This window comes from Delphinus delphis, chromosome 17 (assembly GCF_949987515.2).
Source record: "Delphinus delphis chromosome 17, mDelDel1.2, whole genome shotgun sequence".
In the NCBI taxonomy this organism is placed as follows: Eukaryota; Metazoa; Chordata; class Mammalia; order Artiodactyla; family Delphinidae; genus Delphinus; species Delphinus delphis.
In genome coordinates, this window is record NC_082699.1 from 52,544,997 (window position 1) to 52,570,462 (window position 25,466).

The following is a 25,466-nucleotide window of genomic DNA, read 5'->3' on the forward strand; positions in this document are numbered from 1 at the left end:
AAGGCCGACCGGCAGAGGAAAGTGTACAGGTCCAGAAATGGCCGGGGGCGGGGAGGAGGGAAGAGGAAGAGAGAATGGAAGGAAGGGAGGAAGGAAGGGGGTGAGAGGAGGGGAAGGACGGGAGGGAGGACAGAAAAGGCGAGATTGTCGGCAAACTTGCCTGTTGACCTCTCTCGCCAAGAAAAAGCGGGGCTCTTACACCTGCGGAGGCAGCCGTGGGGCGTTAGCAACCAACTCTGAGTGTGGAGGTTCCATGGTTACTGACGGGCCGGAGCCGGCTGCGTTCCCGGTTGAGGGGGGCGTGCGTCTGCGCGTAAAGCCAGGGGGCGCCCGGGCGGGCGGGGGCGGGGCGGCCCTGGGGCGGCCGAGTCCGCCTGCGCGCGTGGGACGCGGCGGGCGCGCTAGCCAGCAGAGCCGGGGCGCTGGCGGCGGCTGCGGGCGAGCGGCGGGCGTAGGCTGTGCGGAACTGGCGCCGCGATGGGACACCTGTGGCTCTGGGGGATGTGGGCCCTCTGGGGGCTGCTGCTGTGCGTCGCAGACCCCCGCACAGGTAACCCAGTTGGGACGCTAGGGAGGCAAGCCGGAGAGGTCCCTGTAGACACAACCCCCGTTGCCGGGGTCGCGGGAGAGGCTGCACCGTCTGGCACTGGCCCTGGGACGAGGCTGAGCGTGCGGCTGCATGGAGATCCTGGGGACTAGGTTAAGCTCTTGCCACGAGGGTTGCTGCTTGAATTATGGAACCTCACCCCCTCCATCCCTGGTCACTCAGTTGAAAAAGAGACGGAAATTTGGTTGGGGCTTGGGGACGCAACCCAACTCCTCCCTTTTCTCACTCTTCTTGGGTCCCTTCCCCTTTGAAGGGAGGACAGGGTCTCCCAGTAAGATAGGAATGGGTCTTTGTGGCGGGTGTCAGTCATTTCCAAGGGCAGCTGCCCAGGGCCTTCAAAGTAATACCCAAGAGAGGGCTGGGAAGAGACTGATAAGATAAGAAATTGGAGTTGTCCGTGGAGATAACGGGGAGGATGAACCTGAGATAGGTGAGGAACCGCGCTTCTACGAGATAGGATCCAGCTCCCTCGCTGGAGTTTCCTACTCTTGGCCGTGGGCTGCTCGAAGTTACAAATGTGCCTGCAGCATGAGCAGCCTTGCCAAAGACAGACCCACAGCGCAGAGTCATTGGGTCTGGGGGGTAGTCATCTTTATGCTGGAGAGCTTTTGCTATTGTAGGTGAAGTCCACACTAAACTTTTCTCAGGCAGGAATGAACTCAATCATAATTTCTTTACCTTTTTCTCATTCATCCGTTTCAAACAATTTAGGTGGCTTTTCTTTGTGTTCCCACTTAAATTTTTCCACCTATCCTGAGAATTTGTTACTGAATCTAATAATTACCAGATCTGTACAGTTTAAGCAGAAAATAAATCCTTTTAGCCATGATGTAACTTTGAGTTATTTTGAAGCATTAATTTCAGTTCACCAAAGAAGCTGCTCACTCACCCCTGTGTTTGCAGAGGCGCCTCTTTGTCTAGAAGTCTAGAAGTCTGTCTTTCCCGTAGTTGGTCCAGTCTAGCTAATTCATGTTTGCTCTCCCAGATGCAGCAGGAACACCCTTCTTTCAAGAAGCAGTGTGGATGAAATGCCCCTTCTTAGTCACGTGGCCCCTGTGCTCTCTTCTGTCACTCTGGGCTCCCTAAGCTGAGCTTTTGGAAAGTTGGGACTGTCACAGATTTTTAAATGCCCAGGAACCTAACACTGTTTGTTGAATGAATTAGTGACCTTTACATTAAGAACTCACTGTCATCAGAAGGCTAAAAAGGTCCCAGAACTGATCTTCCCTGAAGTCTTACTCTGTCACAGAAAACAATTACTTCTTAAAACACAACATTCCTTTTTTGTACCTAGACTATTCTTTCAATTTACCTGGCTTTGCATTTCTTATGGGCTTTGATAATGACCTATTTCTCCACAGAGCTATTTCTCCAGCACTGTCTGCTGCTGTGTGGGCTGATAGCTGTAGTTATGGAACTGCAGCTAGCAGAGCACTACATGAAATTAAGGGTCTAATAAATGTTTTATAATATGATAGGTAAGAATAATGAAAATGATCATGTATTATTCCTCTTCTTTGTAGCATGTAAGACAGTGCTTTGCATAAAGCCAATGAGTATTAACTAAGTTAATGACTGAACTCCCTGTCAAGTCACTGGTTAGTAATAGAACCAAAAATAAAACCTAGGTGTATTTACTTTCTGTCCTATAATCTCCATGATGTTTTTCTTACACCATTGTAATTTGTGGTACAAAATTTGGTGCTTGAAATGAAGTACTTGATGCTTTTACTTCTATTGTACTTTAATATCTTTCAGATGGCTCTAAAATAATTCCCAAAGTCACAGAAATAATACCTAAATATGGCAGCATAAATGGAGCAACAAGGCTGACTATCAAAGGAGAAGGTATTGTTGCCTTTTTTTTTTTTCATCAGGGTTGAGGTATTTCAAAGGCTGTTTTACATTTAGAGATTTACGGTTTTTTTAAAAAATCCACTAGAGTTGCTCCTCCATTTGGCCAGAGTAGTGAAACTCTATCCTCTTTGACACCTAACAAAACCCCTGAAAGTCTATATCAACCTGACCATCTGAATTTGTATCATAATTACTTGCTGAACTCCAAGGTCTGGAATATAATGATTGAATTGAAAGAAACATCTTTAACCCAGCTCTGCAGTTACTTACTTTGTTCTTCATGGGTCTAATAACATTTATCTTTATATTAAATATAACATTTTGGGGGGTTCTGGGAGTAGGATGTTAGTAGGAGGGTATGATAGAGAAATAGAATGGTAATGAATGGAGAAAGACAACTGAAAGCAAAGCTTTGGATCCCTTCTTCTGCCACCCAATCCTTATCATATGCTTCATCAAAACATGGGTTATGTATAACTCTCCTTCCCTCGTCTTGGGATGAAAACAAAGTAGGCAATTAGGGAATATATTTAATAAGCAACTGTTCCTAGGATTAAATAGAAATATGTAGTTCTTTTAGCCATTAGGCCTTTATGATCTAAATGATAGTAGTATTCAGATGCTTACAAATTTTTGAAGGATGGGAAAGAAAAATTTTTTAAGAATATTAATAAAAACTATTATTTAGTCTTTAAAATAAGAAGAACAGTGAGAAGTTTTTGGAATCAGAAAATTGACAAAGCAAGATATTTAATAATTCTGTTGCATGTATTGAAATGTCTTTCAATACTTCTAAGTAAAATTTCTGTAGAATTTAATCTCAATGATATACTTGAAATGGTTTGTGCCTCTAAATTGTGAACAGTATGTTTTGGATTAAAGTGTGTTTTTGTTTTTTTAGAGTTAGACACCTGGAGACAATGTGTTTGTTAAAGACTTTTTAAAATGTCTTTATCCATAGCTCCCTTAAATTGTATATTGCTGTTAACATTTGGTTAGATAGTGTGTTTGAAAGCTATTGGGTTTCTAACAGAGATTTAAATGCCATGAGAGAAATGTCCAAAACAAACAAACAAACAAACAAAACAATAAAATTGCTCAGCTATTTCCTTCTGCCTCAAGACCTGCACTTTTTCTGATCCAGGAACCATGGCTTGAGTTTAGGTACATAAACTCAGAGCATCCCTAGTTAGAAATAGGAAAAAACAAAACCATTCCATTCTTAAGGCATTTTGGAAGAACATCCTTATTAACCTAGCTATAATCTTTGCTCTTTGGTAGACTTTCTGAGTCTCAGGAGTAATCCTCTTACTTAGGAAGCGCAAAGTGTCACAGTGAATTTCTAGTTTTCCCATCAGTTTGTATTTCTGGATGCTTTTGGCAAAGAATTATAGAATAGTTAAATCCTATTTGAATTGCAGGTACCTGCACCCCACCCTGATGTGTCTTCCCTCTCCTTGCTTTAACCACACACTATAGGGACTGAAATTGTGATACCTTATGTCTTTCTAAGAGGCTGAGTCTAAATACTGTTTGGGGGGCCCATGATATATACAGAATGTGTGTAAAGTAATGATAATGAATTTACAAAACACACCAGACCTCCAAAGCTACATGAATGTGGTACTTGAACAAAGATTATTTGGAGGAACTACATTCACATCATCCATCAGTGCTGTGTCTGACCCATACTCCATGTTTAGAATTGAATACAGAGATAATTTATTAATCACAGAAGAACACTTTCTAAATGGAATTGTAAATGCTAGATCACCTAAATGTTGGTCCCCTATGACTTTAAAATTTTTTATTTTTGTAAAGGCCACGATGAAAATGTAAAATAAATATTTGACTTGAGTTCTCTGAAATTCCACCCTCTGAAAGATCTATTGTTAATGTTTTTGTGTATTCAAATGACTTTTGTCTATTTTCACACCTAATGAAACTTTACAGGCAAAAATTTGCTACTGCATTACTTTGTTCTAAAGGCTATCTTCAGGAGCCAAAGGTAAAATTTTACAATTATGTAAATATTATGTATAATTTTACAATTATGCTGCCCAAGTAAAAGCGTTTTGAGGGCTTCCCTGGTGGCGCAGTGGTTGAGAGTCCGCTTGCCGATGCAGGGGACACCGGTTCGTGCCCCGGTCTGGGAAGATCCCACATGCCGCAGAGTGGCTGGGCCCGTGAGCCATGGCCGCTGAGCCTGCGCGTCCGGAGCCTGTGCTCCGCAACGGGAGAGGCCACAACAGTGAGGGGCCCGCGTACCGTAAAAACAAAAAACAAAAAAAAAGCGTTTTGAGCAGTGGCATGACCGTGGAAATCATTATATTTCCTTCTAAGATGACTGATTGGATGAGGAGTGTTATCATTTTGATAAGTTCTGGAGTGTTTCTAACTTTATTGTGTTTATTACTTTATATTCATACCTTGTATTTCTCAATTGTCTTCTTTGATATTTATCTTTGTTAAAAAAAATCTGTGAGCCAGAAGGAATAACTTTTTACTTTTGGTTCTTTTTTTTCTAGCTATTTCCCTATTACAATGTCTAGCACATATATTGTTGTTTAACTGAAGTGGTGAGTTATGTAATTTTTGCAATATTATGGAAAGCATATAGACTTTAGTCGGGTCCGACTGGCTTTCAGCTCCAACTTTGCCACTCCCACTAGGGGACTGGGACAAGTTTCTTCTCTAAGCCTCAGCTTCCTCATCCGTGAAATGGGATATTAATTCCTACCTGTTGGGTCTATTATGAATATTGAAAAGGATGATGTATCTAAGGCACCTATACATAATATCTGCTCCATAATTTAGAGCTATTTTATATTTATTATTCTTTTGCATTTATCTTATACAGATGGTTTCATTCTTTAGAAGTTACGCTCCGTCACACTGCACCATTTTTGTTTTTTTTTTTTTTTTTTTTAACCAGAGAAACCCAAAACAGCCTGCATTGTACATGGCAACTGCTGGCTTTGACAACACATGCATTTTTCGTGATAGCAGCACAGGCTGCTATCAGGAGACCCAGGTTTGGGTGCCTGGCAAATTCTGTCTCCAGTTTTTCTGCAAAAGGAAAAAAATACATCAACATGTCAGGAATTTCCATCTGAAGCCTCGACCTTTTCTGTTTCCAGGGTACACCCATCCCTTCCTGTAATCTTTGTGCTTTGGAGTACTTCCAGTGTTATCTTCTTTATACCCAATTATTTATTTAGAATTATACTTTTAAATTAAAATTATTTTTTTAAAGGTGATTCCTTTCTATTGCTTTTTAACTCTTTGGAGCTAGCTACAAAATTAGAAATATTTCTGTAGTTTTTTTTTTTCACTAAAATTTATAATGAGAATATTTACAAATCTTATTGATTTGGTTCATATTTTCCTATATATTTTACTCCCAGGAAATATATATATATATGACATATATATCACATATATATGAGACATATATATGTGTGTGTATATATACATACATACACATATAATATTAAAACAATTCCTAAGCTAAAAACAATATATATCATCTTTTGTTGGCATTATTTTTTTTAATTGTTTTTTTCTTAGGAATGCTGAAGAACAGATCTGCTGTTACCATATCACTGATGTGACATATGCCTAATAGGAAAACAAACACATGTATCACTTCCTGAGCCACGCTACAAGTAAAACTTTCTTTTCTTTAGTTAGTTGCCAGCAACCCTTCTGTGTATTCCAAACTCAACGTGAACGCCAAAGATAAGCAGAAATTGGCAAAAGGAAAGAGTGGTTTTACAAATAGCTTGCTTTTCTGTGTTTTCATGTATCTTTTCACAATTCCATTTCAGCAGTAACTGCCTTCCTATATTCAATACTGCAAACTCAATGCAAATATGTTTCACATGTTAAATTGATATATTTGTACTTTAGCCTATGCTGGATGAGTCCTGTTCGGTTAAGTTTTAAGCTTAGAATAAGAGAGCAGTGTTTATTAAAATCCCTATCTTTCGTTGAGTTTCTGCTTACTTCTTCTATGTATAAAGAATAGGAGAGGAGCTAAGAACATAGGGTCTGGAGGAAGTTACGTTGGATAACTGGAAATAGCTTTGTAATGTGCATTTTTAAATATTACTTTTCTCTGAATATCACAGGGGTGCCAAGCTGGCATCTACAACCTGGGTTCGAATCCTGGCCACCCACTTATTTGTTCTGTTATTTTATTTTATTTTTTTTTGCGGTGCTTGGGCCTCTCACTGCCGTGGCCTCTCCCGTTGCAGAGCACAGGCTCCGGACGCGCAGGCTCAGCAGCCATGGCTCACGGGCCCAGCCGCTCTGCGGCATGTGGGATCTTCCCAGGCCGGGGCACGAACCTGTGTCCCCTGCATCGGCAGGCGGACTCTCAACCACTGTGCCACCAGGGAAGCCCTGTTCTGTTATTTTTTAAAAAACGATATTAATACTGACTAATAATAACTATTTTGTGACTTATTATATAATAAGGATATATATTAATTGAGCTTTTAACCTGTGAGCCAGGTACCATGTTAAGTACTATATATAAATTCTCATTTAGTCTTCCTGATAATTCCTGCTAAGTAGATTATTATGGTCATTTTCCTGGTGAGGAGACTAAGACTGAGAGAGTTTATGTCTAAAACTTAAGTTCATACAGCAAGGAATTCACTGGAGCTGGGATTCCAACCCAGGATGTCAGGGTCCAAATGCCCTTTCCTGTACACAACACTGTCACCTAACATGCAGTGTTAACCAGAGCTGTGGCACAGGGCTATGACATTTGATGAACATTTGGCATAGCGAAGCCCTACTTCCAGTCCTGTGTTAAACCAGGCAGTATTCATGTTGTCTCATAGACCTTTGTGGAACACTGAAAATGTTCAGTAATTTAAAAAGCCACACCACAAACCTTTGGCAACCCCAGTTCAGCCACTTTAACTAGTAAAGGCTAATGTGAGCACGTGTTGTAGTGGTGATTGTTTTGTTGAAACATACTTGAAAACTACTGACAATTTAAGGTAAATACCTAATATTTATTTTTTTCTAACATTAATAATATAAATACTTAGGATTTAGAGTTTAGTGTACCTCTCTGGGTTAACCTTTTTTTCCTGCTGATTTTATTATTGTACTGTGGGACAATGTGATCTGTAGCTAATTAAGTTATGACAGTTACATAGCTTATACATTTACACTAATGACATGGATGCAGATCTTTTAATGTAAAAGAAAATGTTTCATAATTTCAAAAATATTTTAGTCACCAATATGGCTATATTGGTTTCTTAATCTTTAGAATTTGTGATATTCAGAGAAAAATAGTATGTAAAAATGCACATACTTTTAGAACTCAGAATTTAGGGATTTTAGATTTTGAAGTAATCTGGGCAAAACATGTTTATTTACTAATTTGACTTTATTCAAAAAATATGTTAGAACCTAGACAACTTTGTAGATTCACTGTGCATACTAGAATAGTATTAAGTACCTTTTTAACATTTTTATTAGAATACTTAATTTTAGGATTTAATCAATAGAACATTATCCGATTATCTTACTCATAGGTTTTATTTCTTGGGTTTATTTCAGAGTTGAATGTGGTTTCAGCAATATAAAATACTTTAAAAATTATTTTATTGAAGTATAGCTGATTTACAATGTTGTGTTAACTTCTGCTGTGCAGTAGAGTGATGCAGTTATACATATATATGTATATATACATTGTTTTTCATATTCTTTTCCATTATGGTTTATCACAGCATATTGAATATAGTTCCCTGTGCTGTATGGTAGGACCTTGTTGTTAAAATACTTCTATGTGGCATAAAAATAATTGATGTTTACTTCCAAATCTAGTTTGAATTTTCATATATTTATAGTAAGATTAAAATAATCTTCTGCTCTGTTTCACATCATCCATTTCTCAGTTTCTGTTGGATCATACCCATCAGCATGCAAACATACTATTTCACCCACCTGAAAAAAAGCAAAAGCAAAATCATCAACTGTCCCCTTGGTCCACACCGCCCCCTTCAGCTACCCCATTTCTCTGCTTCCCTTTACAGTAAAACTCTTTTAAAGGTTACCAGTATTGGTACTCTTTACTTATTTTCCTCTATCTTCTCTTGAACCCATGCCAAGCAGTCATTTATACATTGCTCACTGAAACAGCATCTTCACCCCTGCCCCCAGTCTATTCTCACCCTGCCCCATTCTATTTTTGGAGCGGCAGATTGTGAATCTTGAAAAATATAAGTTAGATAATACCACTTCTCTGTTTTAAAGCCTCCAATGTTTCCACACTCATAAAGACAATCTAAATGCCTCCATTTCTAATCTCATCTCCTACTGTTTCTCCTGACTCATACTAATGCAACCACACTTGTTAAGTCTTGAATCCACAAACATGCTCCCACCACAGGGACTTGGAACACCCTGTTCTAACTAAAATGTATTTCCCATAGATATTCTCATGGCTTACTCCTTCTGAAAAGCTTCCATGACCATCTATGACAAGCGCCTTCTTGGCATCACCTCTGATATCGTAAATGTTGCAAAGTATTCCCTGGGCTTTTAATTTACTTTCAATGTCAGCCTCCCTGGTAGGCAGAGCTGTGAGTAGTATACATCGTCAGTAACTTTATAAGGAGGAAAAGGTGGTCCAAGGTAAAGATATACATCAGCTCCTGGGCTGCGGCAGATGACCTGACTAGTACAAGATTGGAAAATCAGAAATAAGGAAGTCTTGGTAAGAGACTGGTGAATGCGCTCACGATAGCATGCAAATCTATAGGTCTCAAGTTAATTTCCACAAGAGAGTGTCCCCAGCAGAGGAAATGGAACAACTAGGTCGATTGGATGACTTGTTCAGGAGCTTCTCTCCTTGGCCACCTGAGTGCTTGTGCAATGGGCCTTTGAACAGAGGGCCATTGGTGAAGGCTGTGCATGGACCAACACCAGGGACTCCCTTTTACCAATGCTAAGCTACCTACTGCTGTTGCTGAATACCTCTTCTGTCAGTAGCAGAGACCAATACTGACTCTCAATGGGGACTGTCCCTCAAGAAGTACACCCAGCCACTCAGTGACAAGTCGACTGCATCACTCTCCTTCCCTCATTGACAAGCAGAGATTCACTGTTTCTGGAACTGACACCTATTCCAGATATGGGTTTTGCCTTCTCTTTCCACCATGCCTCTGCCAGCCTCATCTCCTGAGAGCATACAGAGTCTGAATTACTGCCATGAGATGCCATAAAACAGGGCCTCAGAACAAGGAACATATTTTATAGTGAAAAAGTAGTGATAATGGACACATGACCATGAACCCTGCATCACCCTGAAACATGTGGCCTAATAGAATGGTGGAACAGCCTACAAAAGGCAAGACTAAGAACCCGGCTTGGGAACAACATCCTGTGGAGTGGGACGCTGTGCTCCATCATGTGCCACATGCACTGAGCCAATGGCAGATCCACACTGTTGTCTCCCAACAGAATACATGGAGCTGGGAGTGAAGGGTTATTCCCTGTCATTGTCACCCAGTGATCCAAAAATTGAATCTGTGCTTTCTGTCCTTGCAATTTTAGGTTCTGCTGGATTCTGGGTCTGAGTTTCCAGATAGAGGATGCTTCTGCCAGGGGTCCCAATATGGGTTCCACTGAACTGAAACTACCACTACTAACCGATCAGTTTGAATTGAGCAAACATAAGTAGTAGACTGGTAGAGATTGTCCATTCTGATGATTGTGAAGAGGGAGGGTTGCTTTCACCTAATGCAGTTAAGGAGAAGTATGTCTGGAATTCACGGTATTCCTGGAGCATCTCTTGGCTTCCATGTGCAGTGATAGCTGTGAATAGGCATAGGTGGCAACCACAACCAAACATGGGCAAGGCAACTTTGGGCTCAGATCCTCAGGACGAAGGTTAGCATCACTCCATTAGCTGAAGTGCTGGCTAATGGTTAGGGAAATTACAATGGGTGATAGAGAGGGGACATGCATATTAATTATAGCCTCAGGACCAGTTGTATTACTGTGGCCTGTTGCATGTCCCACTAACCCTCTTGTATTACATCTTTAGCAGAGCTCTTAGGTGGCCACTGCCTTGTAGACCTGACAATGGCTTGTACTTAAAAGTAGCGCCTGAGCATATCTGTATGGTACAAGGAATCAACTGTGTCAGATACCTTTCTTACTCAGCCTCACATCCTGGTTCCCACCTCTTATTCTAGCCACAGAAGTGGCAAAAAGTTCCCCATGTGCTTTGACCCCATCTGTGCTTCCAGCTCTAGCCTCCAGGTCCCACAGCATGTCTTTGTCCCAGGGCTTCTTTGATGCAGTGACTTGGGACGTTGGAACCCAGATGGCATATACCTATGTGCAGCCTGAAAGTGCAGGAAAAGCCATTTCCCCCACAGGGAGCTGTCAGCTAATGGGACAGGATTTGATGAATAAATGCTTCTTCCCATTGATTCTTTGCTTCTGAGAGGCAGTCTATATTTTCCTTAAAAGTCTTTTCCAGCAAGATTGAACCCCAGCTGTTTTCAGTGGTGTCCAGATTTTCTTCTTCAGGTTTTCTTCTTTCTTGTCCCTAAGTGATCACCACCCAAATAAACTATCTACTTGCAAGTCCTTACCTCACACTTTGCTTTATAGGTACTCAAGGTAAGGACCCCATGTCTTATAAAATCGTGTTCCCTTTGTCTCCTCTTTCTATGCCCTTTAGCCTGCTGTTTTCATAGTAGTTATCTCCACTAGACATAGCATCTGGTGGTATATATTTGTATATTGTCTGTTTCTCCACCCCTCCCCACCCTATTACTGGGAAATAAGCCATTTGATTACAATGCACTTAACAACCTGACAAATAATAGGTTTTCAAGCATTGCTTTTATGAATAAATTAATTAAAGGCTAATTTTCATGTTTCCAAAGAGGATTACAATCATAGAGGTGAATATGAAATAGATTAATTGCTGACATCAGTACTATGTCTTATTATTTATTCAATGATTCAATACAAAATAAGTGTTGGATCTTTGAAAACAGAGTTCCATTAATAATAATTGAGTGCTTTCATTCTTCCAGGTTTTGCTCAAGCAAACCAGTTTAACTATGGAGTTGATAATGCTGAGTTGGGAAACAGTGTGCAATTAGTTTCTTCTTTCCGATCAATTTCTTGTGATGTAGAAAAAGATTCAAGTCATTCAACTCAAATTACATGCTATACTAGGTATGTTTTAAAGTATCTTTAATAAAATGATTTTCATCATATCAGAACCACAGTTATGCATATTAATATTATAATAGTTTTATCACTCTGGCTATTACAATAATGTTTTTCTGATTATCAGCTATTTTTTTCAACCATTATTTTTGATTTCATGATGTTTAGACTATTTTATACCTTTATTATATTCAGTTATAATACTCTTTCCATATATTGGCATGATCAAAATATATTCTAGGGCTTCCCTGGTGGCGCAGTGGTTGAGAGTCCGCCTGCCGATGCAGGGGACACGGGTTCGTGCCCCGGTTGGGGAAGATCCCACATGCCGCGGAGCGGCTGGGCCCGTGAGCCATGGCTGCTGAGCCTGTGCGTCCGGAGCCTCTGCTCCGCAACGGGAGAGGCCACAGCAGTGAGAGGCCCGCGTACCGCAAAAAAAAAAAAAATACTATATCCTTTCCCAGGTTATTAGAGCTACTATCATTATTGATCTTTTTTAGAAGATAAATGGCCACTATTAAATTGTGATGATGCTCTTCAAAATAGCAAAATTATGCCTTCCTGTCCAGTTTGATTAATTTTGTTCAGAATCTTGACATAGTCATTAAGATTAAAGATGATCATTTTGTAGATTGATATTTCAAGTTCTTTACTATCAGCTCAAATTGATGTTTGTTATTAGCAACTTAGGAGAAAAAAATTAATCATTGTAAATGGCAACTTTCAATACTGAGACAGGTAGCCCATATTTCAGAGGATTCCATCTACATTAGGGTGTTTTTCGGCTTACTTAGGGAGAAACATTATTAAAACTTTTTAAAAAGTAAAGCATAAAATAATTGTACCGAGACGATATGTTACTATTTTAAATGATTATTATTACACTTGTTTTCCTTTTCAGTAAACACCAATGCACTAGTCAGAATAAGCATTAGCCTGAGGTCTATGATGTTAGAATTTGCAGTACAGAGTTCAGGATGGAGATCATCTTTCCATAATATAAAATTGAATTTAATTGTACAGCAATTAGAATTTCAGATACTTTTGTTCAAAAAAGACATGTACATTAATGCTATACATTAAATAACAGAGTTTTGCATTCCTTATGTGTTCTTCATTTGCTTTCCAGAGCAATGCCAGAAGATTCCTACACTATTAGAGTAAGTGTGGATGGGGTTCCTATTGCAGAAAATAATATCTGCAAAGGTCACATCAACAGCTGGGCCTGCAGCTTCAATGTACGTGGCATCTCCTATCTAACGTATAATTGATCGTACGCTTTCTTTCTTGTGGAACTGGGTTTTTATTTTTTAATTTTACAGATTGTTATCTATTTCCACATTAAATAATTTACTAGCATGTAGCTAAGTTTAATTTCACCGTTAATTATCTTCTATAGTAATGGAAGCTCTTTTATCATTTCGTGTTTACCTTTTTAAGTTAATTTTATTAATGAATTAAACTTGTATACTTCCAAACTGTTTTCTTGTTCATACTATTTTTTCTCTTTCTCCATTTCTGCTCTTGGTTTGATTTTCCTTTTTCTGTTTTCTTCAGACTCACCTTCATTTTAAATAGAGACATAACTCTTTTCCCTTTCTTTGTACTTTCTAATGCAATGAGATAAGATGTGACTGCATGCAGCACAGAGCCATTCAAAATTTAGTTACCCTAAATATAGGTGTTCACTATAATAAATTTTCTTCTAAGGACCATCGCATATATTTTAAAAAATTGTATTTATGCTTTAAGTTGTCAATTACCAAGTGCTGTAACGTTCCAATGTAAGATGAAATGCTGAGGAAATTAGTTATGACTTCTGTCCTCAAGAAGCGTCTACAGTTCCCAAATATATTGCCAAATATGAATCCCAAATATCTCTGGCTCCCTTCTCTCTCCTTAAATGTGGAGCCATCTTTTGTTTCCTAGAATAAAATGCCAAAATGGCTCCAAAGCAACCTAAATTCAACAAATCTCAAACTGGACTTCTCGTATTCCTCCTTAACCCTACTTTTTGTCTGGTATTTCTCACACATCTCAAGCTAGAAACCTGTTACATCCTTGGTTTCTCCCTTTCCTTCATCTTCAGCCCCAAACCATGATGATCCTACCCTGCAAATTAGCTCTAAAGTTCGTCGTCCCCTTATCTTCTTTCCTGACATGGCCTTGGTTTTGATTCTGGCCTTGTCATTTCTCACCCATTATCGCTGTAGCCTGTTGGTCTCTCTGTCCTTCTTCATTACACTGTTCACATGCAACATTCAAGACCATGCACGTTATTATTCCTTTCCCCTGTTCTAAAGAAGAAACATATTATTTCTAATGTATGTACAAATAATGTTTTATATGATTTATTGTGATATTTATAATAATAGGCTTCTTAATTAGAAATATATTTATAGCTATTCCTGAATAGTTAAAGTTTAACTATCAATATTATCTATTTATTGATAATTCTTACAATGGAAGATGAGAATTTAGCACCTATATTCTTACATCTATTAACTTGTACTGTGTAACACAACTCGCAAGCTTAGCTTCAAGCAGCAATAATTTATATTGCTTATGTAGCCATGGATCAGCTGTGTGGTTCTTCTGTTCTGGGCAGAGCTAGACTGATCTCTGTTGGACTTGCTCGTGTGGCTGTGGTCAGCTGCGCATTAGGTAGGAGGCTTTGCTGCTCTCGGCTAGGTGCTTTCACATTCGGGAGGCCTCAGCTGGAACAGCTGAGCTGATTAGGCTTTGTTCTATATAGTGTCTGTACCCTCCAAAAGTAGCCCAGAGTTATTCATATGATGGAGGCAGGGATCCCTCAGGAGAGCAGAAGTATGCAGGGAGCCTTTAGCCCTAGGCTCAGAAATGTCACGCTCCTTGAACCACATTCTAATGGCTGAAACAAGTTCCAAGGCCAGTCCGTATTCAAGCCTCCATCTCTTGATGGGAAGAGCTGCAAAGACATTGCAGGTGAGGATACAGGGAGAGGAAAAGTATAGCCATGTTTGAGATGAAACTGCTACCCCTTCCCACCTCCAACACACACAGATATCCTACCACTCCTTCTCTCAATTAGATTTGCCCCAGTTTTGGTTAGATCAATATTCATAACATGATTATGTCTGTATAAGTAATATTCATAGCTGAAACAAGTACTGTACTGTGACTACGTTTCTCTCTCATACAGTATTTTGTTTTGCTTGGAGTTAATAACTGGGTTTTTATGTGTGTGTAGATATTTGCCTAGTTTTCTGTGTATCAAACTCTGTCCCAGAAATATGACATTTTTTCAATGTATTTAAATCATTAGGTAATTTATCAAATCATCTTTGCCTAAAAGACATCACTCCTGAATTCTTCTGTGCTCCTCCAGTCTGGACAGCCTGTTCTCTAGATGTGCTGCACAGCAGTCAATCATCATGGGGTCTCCCTTCACCAGCTTTCTGGGGACTTCCTGCCTCTCTCCCTCATGTCACTACTTGCTCCCTAAATCTTATGTCTTCCTTTTTCTTGATTTACTACTTCCTCATGTTAGTTGAGCAAAGTGTACTTAGAAAATAAACTCTTTCTACTAATAGGTTAAAGTAAAATCCTTCCAATACTAAAACTTCCATGCTACCTCACATTTGGTTGACAGTTTAGTTGGGTATAGAACTCTAGTTTGGGATTTTGAAATCATATCTCCATTGTTTCTTGGTCCTGTGTCTTAAACAACCCATGGTGAAGGATCATCGTTTTAAAAATTTCCAGTCTGTTGTGGCTCAATATTATGTAAAATACAATAAAAATGTCACAGCAATGTCCAGTTGTTTTAAACGTCTCTAAGTGCTTACCCTTACTTTTTGTTCTTATCAGGACCAATAACTTTTGCACACTTTTATTGGGTTGTTTAAAACCCTTTACAAAATTGCATACTTGTAGCATCTAATTCTCATACTATTTTCTGATTTTATCTTTAATACTTTTTATCATTATCCTTGACTGCTGTTATTATTCAGGCTAATTATTCTTAATTTTCAGAACCTTCTCCCTCATTTTCTATTTTCTATAAAATAACTTGCTCTGCCATCTTCATTGATTCTTTTCTTTGTAGATGATATATTAAATTGAAAATCTGTTTCTAATCTAGCTCCTCAAATAATAATAGTAACTAATATGTTGTTTAATATGCACTCTTCAATTATTTTTTGCCACAGATGTAATTTATATGAGTGCACTGTGGCTTAGAGAGATTGATTTACACACAACTTGGTAGTTCCTATAGCTTTTCCCTTACTACCTCTAAAAATGATATTTTGCCCAAAGTCCATTTGACTAGGTATTATATTACTTATTACTTTTACATAGATTCTCCATTAACCATTTCTGAAGTGTGAAAGAATGAGTCTGAAGTCATTCTTAGCCTCAAATTTCAAAAATTTATCTCTTCTTGGAAGTCTGAAAGAAATCTGTCCTTTTACTTTAAGTATCTGGGCATCTTTCTTTTAGGTTATTCCTGAATGAGAATGAGCGGGGGGACAGCTGACATTTAGTGAGAGTCTAATTTGTGTTAGGTTATTTTGCTTATATAATTTTTGTATTCACGTAGAGGCCATCTTTTTCGCCACCAGCAACCTTCCTCCTCCAAAAAACTTCAGTTATTCCTTAAAAATACAGCCCGTGTTTCTGTCCTCTTCTGTTTTTCTGAGGTACCCTTGTGTTTGTGCAGATGGACTGTTCTTGATCTATTTCTAGCTTGTTTTTCTCCTACATTATTTGTTTTTAGGTGTAGATGTTGATCTACATGTATGTAGATCATACATGTAGATGTATGATGTATCCCAGTTACACAATAACTAGATGTATCCCAGTTATTGAGGAAACTTTGTCTATCAGCTCTGCTTTTTGCCTGTTCAGAATTAATTTTGTTTTTCAAATTTCCCTTTTGTGGTAATTATTTCTCATTTTGTCTTTTAAAAAGAAGTTGGCATATGTTTACTTGAATAATAATAGCCAATGTGTCAGGTGGTGTTCTAAGTATATTTTGTATAACTCTAGAAAATTATCGTTAGCTTAGTTACTAAAGCTTACTCTGATGAACGCTTTCCAAGTTTTGCTTCTATGTTTTTGAAAAATGCTTTGTTATTTTTTCTTTATAATCTTAACCCAAAGTAGGCTTTCTTTAATTTTATTCCACCAAATTCTTAAAAGTCTTTACCAGAGAGCCTTATTACTGTGGTTTGACTTACACTGATAACAAAAGGATGATTGAATTTTAAAATTCCAAGTAGAAACACTTTGAAATGAAAGAGAATTTTTAGGGGGTAAGGAAAAGATTTTGAATAATCGGAGTAATATTCTGAACTTTATTTCTCATATATAAAAGGAATATTTTGACAGTCATATTATGGATATTGTTCAAATATAAATAATGTAAGAAGCCGAGATATTTCATAAAACTAGGACCAAAATAGAGATGACTGCTTATCAACAATATTATTTTACAGGCAAAAAGTTTCAGAACCCCAACAATAAGGAGCATCACACCTTTATCTGGAACTCCAGGTCTGTTATATGACAGCTGAAATATCTTTTTTGTTTATAATAGTTAATTAATTTTTAGTACATAAACTTATTATGATACCTAAAAATTTATAAATAGCATTTTCTGATTATAAAACAACTAAAAAAATTTTTTAATGCTTTTTAATAGCTGCATCTGAATCTATTATAATGTATTAGACTTTCTCTCTATTGAGCATTAGTTTGCTTCCAGTGTTTATTATAATAGCTATAGTTATACCAGTTTATAATTCCAACAGGAATATATGAAAATGCCTTTTTCTATAACCTTAACAATTCTAGGTACTCATTTTATTTCAAGAATTTATGTGAAAAATTTTACTCCTATACCTTCTTCTAGGGCGCTGGCCCTGGCTCCACCCGCTCCAAGCCCAGTGGACACTGGGTGCTGGAAGGCAGGAGGCCTTTTCTCCTTTTCTTTTTCTTTTAAAAAAAGAATTTATGTGAAGAATATAGTTGGGTTTTTTTTTAATATTTCCAGTTCTTTGACTTATGTAATTAATTTTGTATTTATTAACCATTTGTATCTCTTCTTTTTATAAATTATTGGTTCATCTCTCTTTTTAAGGCTAGTCATTTTTTTTCATATTAAGTTGCAAGAATTCTTTACATTTTAAGAATATTAACCATATGTACGTCATATAGATGGGAAATATGTTTTGAATTTATTATTTGCTTTTAAAATTTATTAGTGATGTTTCTGTCATTCCGACACTTAATTTTTATTATCTAATCTGTAGATCTTAACCTTTGTTATTTCTCCCTTTATTTTTATGCTGTAGAAGATCCCACCATCCTGATTATACAAATATTATATAAATTTTCACTTATTTTTCAAGAGTTTGTATGGTTTTATTGTTTATATTTAATTTTTATTTCACCTAGAATTTATTTCACTTTTTGGCATAAGGTAGGGATCTTATTTACATTTTTTTCAAATAAATCACCCATGACCCAAGCAATATTTATTGAATAATTCATCCTATCTTCCACGAAACACCTCTTTAAGCTATAAATACTTATAGATATCTCTTTAATACTATAATTATTTGTTCATGGTTTATTGTATTAGAACTTTCAGAACAATGCTAAACAATAGTAGTGAACACAAGATGTAAGGGTCTGGATACTTGTTTTATTGGGAAAACCTCTAAAGTTTTCATATTAAGTGTATGGGTATATGGATAGATAATCTTACGCAGAGCTTTTTCTTTGTTTTGTTTTTAGGTACACTAATAACAATCCAAGGCAGAATCTTCACTGATGTCTATGGAAGTAATATAGCACTAAGCTCAAATGGGAAAAATGTTAGGATTTTAAGGTAAGTTTTCGATGTGGAAACGTATTCTTATAATTCATAAATGAGATATGCTATCCCATGAATAATGGGTCCAATGATATTAAAAACCACTACAATGTGATGGGATTAACGAGTGGTTTTCAGCCATATTAGAGGAAGAAAAATAGACTGTTGCCATGATTCATTGACAAAGAAGCAATGGCCAGTATACCTTTCTCTTTTAGTATGACATAATTGCTTATTTTTCTATCATGGATTTTATTTATAGAAGGTACGTGGAAGCAAGTCCAATAGTAATTAAGCTAAAGTCACAGAACTTCATCACTGGAGAATTTTGTTACTTAATCTAACTGCCTCATTTTGTACATATTAAACAAAAACCTCGGAAGCCTGGAAGTCCATCACTTAGTCAAGGTCAGGAGGAGAACACAAGTCTCCTAACAGGCAATTTGGCACTTTTTCTACTGCATGTCATGTATGGGACAGTGCTGAAACTTAAAACTGTCAATAGTTTATTAACAGGCTAGGATGTGAATCCTGGTTCCTCCATATACTAACTGTGGACCAGATGGTAACATTGGCTGGTTACCTAACATCAAAAAATACCAGTTTCCACCTTTTGGGTAGGAAACTAGCACTGTCACTAGAGTTATCTTCCTCTAGCATAGGTGGGGTTATCTCAGTCCTGCCTTGAAAGACTGAAAGTCCTGTTCACTTCCTACAGAATCAGTATCATAGCTTTCAAGATGCTTCATGCTTACTGAATACATATGTAAAATGAATAAATGGATAAATAATAACTCAGACAGCACACATACACATACATATGCATATATAATTTTGTAAAACATGCAACTTGAAAGGTTTTACTAAATGAAATAAAGATAATTTATCTGGCATTCTGTGGAGTAGAACTCTCAGTTGAATCACATTTGTATGAATCTATAATAGTCTAGAAATATTCATGTTGATCTTATAATAAAAGAACTACTAAAATAGAGAAACAAATATTTAACTTTTCATATGGACAGTTTAGTATAACTAAAGATTTTGTGTATTTCCATATAGTTGAGTGTTATGAATGTCTTTTTTAAAAATTGAAGTATAGTTGATTTATAATGTGTTAATTTCTGCTATACAGCAAAGTGACTCAGTTATACATATATATACATTCTTTTTTTATATTCTTTTCATTATGGTTTATCCCAGGACATTGAACATAGTTCCCTGTTACACAGTAGGACCTTGTTGGTCATCCATTCTATATGTAGTAGTTTGCATCTACTAACCCCAAACTCCCAGTCCATCCCTTCCCCACACACCCTAGTGTTATGAATGTCTTATATTCCAATTCTTAATTTGGGTTCTCTAAGTCATCCTTTCCCTAATGATGGCAGAAAATAGAAAGTTTAACTTTCAAAGTGATTCCTTTTCTTTCTCCACTGTAGTTGAAATTTACTTCTGTTTAATACAAAGGAATGGATAAAAATTATTTCATGAAATCACAGCATCACAGTCAGAAGAGACCTCAGAGGACAGGCTACCCAGCCCCTATACTCTGGTAACCCTGAGATACTATATATAAATAGAAAAAAATTCACACACCTATTAATAGGAGGGACAAAGGTTTTAGAGCTGCATTTATCTCATTTCTACCACATTCATTGTGACACTGGGGCCCTCAAGGCATTTCACTGTGCCTGAATTCTGTTACTAGGAAACAATGGGCCGAGTCCTGGGCAGGACGTCAGGAGACCCAAGTGCTCAAGCTGCTTTTGCTTCTCACAAGTCTTGTCAATTTGGCCAAATCTCCAAATTCAGACCGGGTGCAAATGATAGAGGACATACAAATGACTGAAGGACCTAGTGCCTACTAAGGCACTTTTGGTCTAAGAGATCAGATGAGAAAAAAAGTTAAATATATGTATTTAAGGCCAAATAGGTTAGTATTACCATAGAAAGGCAAACCCAGACCACTTTGGGAATTACGGGGTGCGGTTAAGAGCACACATTGGAGTAGGACTGTCTGGGTTTGAATTCCTGCTCTGTCCCTTACTGGCTGCAGGCTTGGGCAAACTACTTAACCTCCCTGCCTCAGTCTCTTCGTCTGTGAAATGGAAGGGTAATAGTTACTAACCCATAAGGTAGTTGCAAGGACTAAATGTGGTAAGTGCCTGTAAATGTTTGCTGCTAAATGTATAATTTAGTTGCAGTGAGGCAAGAAGTTAGAAAGAGAATATGAATTCATAAATCTCTAAAATGGTTACAGTAATTCAGTTTACTTCTTTACAACCTAATGTAATGATCAAATGAAAGAATTTGTGTGTATATTAAATGTTCAAAGTTCTCTGCAAATAGAAGTCCCTATTTTTTATAGTTGAGGTTTGTATCTGGCCTTATTTTGAGTATGGGATTTGCTGTCCCAGAAGCTGGGGGTTTGTTCTGATGGTGCAAAGAATGTGATAGCAGTCAGTTACCTGCAAGCCTCCGATCTCCTTGGGTTCTATCAGCCTTAAAGCAATGGGTTGACCTAGTCAGCTGGGGAAACGTGAAGGCAGATTTTCCTCTCAGCTTCTAATCCTTTGCAGCTTCTTGTTCACATTTCATTGACACTGATGCTGTTAGACATCCTTTTCATCCAGTTACTTTGTGGGACCTCTGCTGTGGGCCTTGTTTAATTCTTATAGTATGAAACTTAACTAGAAAATTATATTTTGTATTTGAATTAATTGAACTTCAGGTGGAAGAGTCCCCATTATCTACATTTTCTATTCCCATAGTATTTATCACTTTCTAACACACCAAATATGTTATTATTATCATGTTTATTGTCATTCTCCCCAAGTTAGAATGTCAGTCTTATAAGGGCAGGGATCTTTGTTCTGTCCACTGATGTGTTCCAGTACCTAGAGCAAAAACTGTAGCATAATAAGTGGTCAATAGGTGTTTGTTGAGTGAATGAATGATGGATAATAATAAGTGATTGGGAAAAAAATATAAGGTAGCAGTAAACTTGGTGGGAGGAGAGCATTTTGAAATAATGTATTAAACACAATTTGATCATTTCCAATAAAATATTTATACAGAGTTTATATTGGAGGAATGCCCTGTGAACTTCTCATACCACAATCTGATAATTTGTAAGTAATTCAAATAATTTTCTTTAGAAAAATAAATAGTAGATACAAACATACTAGATTTAAATAGTAATTTCTAGCAATATTGCATAGCTGAATGCTTTATAACAGTATAGATTGTAATATTTTTATAGTAAATTATCAATTGTTTATATAGTTAGATGTAACCTGATATCTACTATCTCCCATATAGTATGATATGAACTGCTTTTAGATTATTTTGAGAAAGATGTTTTGAGAAATACCTTTATCAAATAATTGTTTCACTTGGTAATGTTTTAAATTCTTTGAAAGGAATATCAATGGGGATAACCAAATTAATTACAAAATATTTAATTTTCAAATGAAGTTTTATTCAAATAACTTCAACCAAGACTGGGAAGTATTTTCATTTTACAAAAATTTTTGTTGTAGCAACAGTTTCTATCCTGATATATATTCTGAAATTCATAAGATGTTTTTAAGGGAAACACAATATTTTAAAACTTTAGTGTCAATATAAACTTTGAAATTAACATATATATTTTATTAGGTATGGTCTAAAACTAGATCACCCAAATGGAGACATGGGTTCTATGATTTGTAAGACGACTGGAACTTACATTGGTAAGTGTCAGTCGTCATTCTTCATTGTTCTCAGAAATGCCTATTTCCTTGTTTTGTATTCTCTTAGACCTCTCCTGTGGCCTCATCCCTTTTTTTTTAAATTAGCATTTCCTCTTTACCTTGGCTTCTTTTCAGTGTCATGTAAGCATGTATGAATTACCTTTTTCTAAGGTTGACATTGAAGTAAGCTTCTTCAAGTTTCTTTTTTCTTTTCTTCTGTCATCCAGATGATGCCATTACTAATCTACCTGTAGCTTTACTTTTACTCTGTTTTTTTCTCCTTGCTCTATGTACTTCAGACTCATAAACCTTTCAGTTATTGAATGAGCTTTATTCCGTCTGTCTCAGGACCTTTGCAAACTTCCCATCCCGAGAGTTTCAGATAAAATGTCATGTCTTCAAAAAACCCTGATCCCCAGCGTTACATTCTCAAAGTTCGTTCTCCTTCTGATTGATAGCTTTATCACAGTTTTTAGTTCTCTGTGTCATTGCTTTTGACTGACTGTATCCTCCACTTGGCAGTGTGCTCTTTGAGAAGAGCAAACTGTGTGCTCACCCTGCATCTCTCAACCCATAGCTGAGTGTCTGACTCAATTAAATAGCTGTTAAATGAATGAAAGAAAATTGAGGGCAATATGGTTACATATATATTCTTTTCTTCTCCTTCATTCATTATTATATTTTGTCAGGTTTTCCTGGTTATAACCTTGAGATATATTATTTTGTATATCTTAAAGTACTAGGTACTTTAAGATATTTCAGTTTTCATTTCTTTGAGGATTAGTAGATGGTTGCATAATTACAGTGTTAATTTTATATTTCTTTTCTTTGTTTTAAATCAGCTTTATAATACAGAGTTATTGTTCTCCTGTGATTGAGAATTTAATTGATTGCATATATTAATTAATTCCAGGTCATCACAATGTCAGCTTCATCTTGGATAGTGATTATGGAAGGTAGGTCATTTTGTAAATAATAATTTTCATAATTAATTCAGCTGGGTAAATAAAATAAAAGTGTACATTTACTTTGTGCTATATAGATCCCTAGATTAAAAAATTAATCACTTTCTTCCCCCAAATTAACATTTAAGGGATCTGTAACTCCTGTTCACTCATAATTTGTGCCTCAGACATGGCCTTCCAATTGTTGGGAAATCTAGCATTACCTAAAACAATAACTAAAAAAATCTTTGATTGTGATATTATAAAGTGTTATTTTATGTTTTGTCATCCTTCTTATTTAATTAAAATTGTTTTGATAGCTAAGTAATTAAATTTTGATTTGAACTAATGTAAGAATAAATAAAACCTCATGGTTAATATTACCTGATAATGGTTTTCTCTTAAAGTGTCAGGACAAATAGAGTTTTGAAAGATGGTAGTTATAGCTTTTAATTGTTCATTTTAACACCAATGTTAATAACTTATATTTATGATTTTTAGTAAAACTAGAACTTATTTCCAGTTATCCTAATTTCAGTCAGAAAGACCATCACACGCTTACAGAAATATCAGAATATGCAAGTCTCAACACATGTTGCAAATGTCATATTATAGATAATAATAATGAACATTTAGTAGCAGGCATGGTGTTAGGCACTTTACATATATTATCTAGTTTAATACTCCCAAAGAACCTATAAATTGAATGTTATCATCCACCCCATATTGCACACTGGGAAAATGAGGCTTAGGAACATTAAATAATTTGCCCAAGGATATTCAGCTGGTAGGAAGCAGAGCTAGAATGTGAACCCATGCAGTCTGACTCCAGGGCCTAAGCCTTTTATTCCAGTGCTGTGCCATGACTGATGGAGGGTTTCAGTCACAGAACCACATCTCATCAGTATTTAACATCCTGACTCAGGATTCTCTAACATGGTGGGATCACCCCACTCCTGGAGTATTTGCAAATGTGGGGGGGTGGCATTTGTTGGCAGTCCCACTAACTATAGCATGCTAATGGCCTTTTATGGGCAGGACCATGATGTGCCAAACCTAAATGAATTGTTCTTCCCAAAATGTCATAGCATCTTCCACTGGGAAAATGAGCTGGTTGATAGAAATCCAAGTAAGTCACAAGATTTAGCCATCCAGTCCTAATATGTCAGTAGTAGACCAATGATAAAATAGGGCTATTGATTTCTTTTTTGTCTCTGAAGAGAGACTCAGTGCTTAGAAATTTGGAAAGAGTGGCAATATTGTAATCAGAGTAGATGTTATTCCTGTTCATTGTTTACAGACTGCAAGAGAAGGGTGAGATTTGGTCCCTGCATGTATGGAAATGCAGCTGAGTCGGTGAAACCAAATCCATTATCACTGTATTTAGGCATGAGCTAGTTCTAGACACCTAGAGGCAATATGTTTATTACCAAGCTATAAACCTGGGCTGGACACTGTTTTTTTTAAATTGTGGGTCCCCAAAGCACAGGGACTGTATTTTCTTTTTAAAAAAATTTTTAACAGTTTTTTGGGCTGTGCCACGCAGCTTGCAGGATCTTAATTCCACGACCAGGGATTGACCACAGGCCCTGGCAGTGAAAGCACCAAGTCCTAACCACTGGACCGCCAGAGAATTCCCACTGGACACTTCATTATAGAATAATATATACTGCTCTAAAACCGTGAAGAATATTATAATTCAAGATAAGCCAGAGTGGATGATATGTAAACGGTGCTAAGATTTACCTTTATGATTTACAGGGGGCAAATGACACAGTCCCATGACTTAACTGTGATTTGCTGCAAGGACATGGCTTACTTACATATAATTTGATAAGATTAGACAATAGGATTTTATTGAAAATACTAGAAAAATATGTCAGAAGCAACAATTACTCAGTTTTAAATTATTTCATGAACTATATATGGTTCTTTTATGCTCTCAATGTGTGACTTCTTAGTCCTGAGTCTGTATGAAAGGTACTAATTGCCAAATCCATCATATGTCTCTCAGAGAAATAATTACCCCAAAATAGAACATTTGAGTGATCAAGCTTGAATGTGATTAATAAGTATACATAAGTCAATATGTGGCATTAACATGCCCCCAATTTTCAATTTTAAAAAGTCAGAAAATTTGCACATATACAGGCAAAAATATTGCATAAAATTGTTAATTCTGTGATCTTGACTTATAATCATTTTTTTCCTTTTTAAGTCAATGGATTTCCTTTTGT

General features: G+C 36.9%; 1 protein-coding gene across 1 annotated transcript in view; it reads left to right on the forward strand.

The window, feature by feature from the left end:
* The first annotated feature begins 477 nt into the window (after positions 1-477).
* Positions 478-25,466, forward strand: part of PKHD1L1 (PKHD1 like 1) — a 154,527-nt gene continuing 129,538 nt past the window's right edge. Inside the window, exons 1-9 of the mRNA XM_060035239.1 lie at positions 478-550; positions 2,366-2,455; positions 11,548-11,692; positions 12,816-12,924; positions 17,167-17,224; positions 18,470-18,563; positions 21,629-21,682; positions 22,212-22,285; positions 23,199-23,241. Coding sequence (XP_059891222.1) covers positions 478-550; positions 2,366-2,455; positions 11,548-11,692; positions 12,816-12,924; positions 17,167-17,224; positions 18,470-18,563; positions 21,629-21,682; positions 22,212-22,285; positions 23,199-23,241 — 740 coding nt within the window. The remainder of the gene's footprint in view (positions 551-2,365; positions 2,456-11,547; positions 11,693-12,815; positions 12,925-17,166; positions 17,225-18,469; positions 18,564-21,628; positions 21,683-22,211; positions 22,286-23,198; positions 23,242-25,466) is intronic.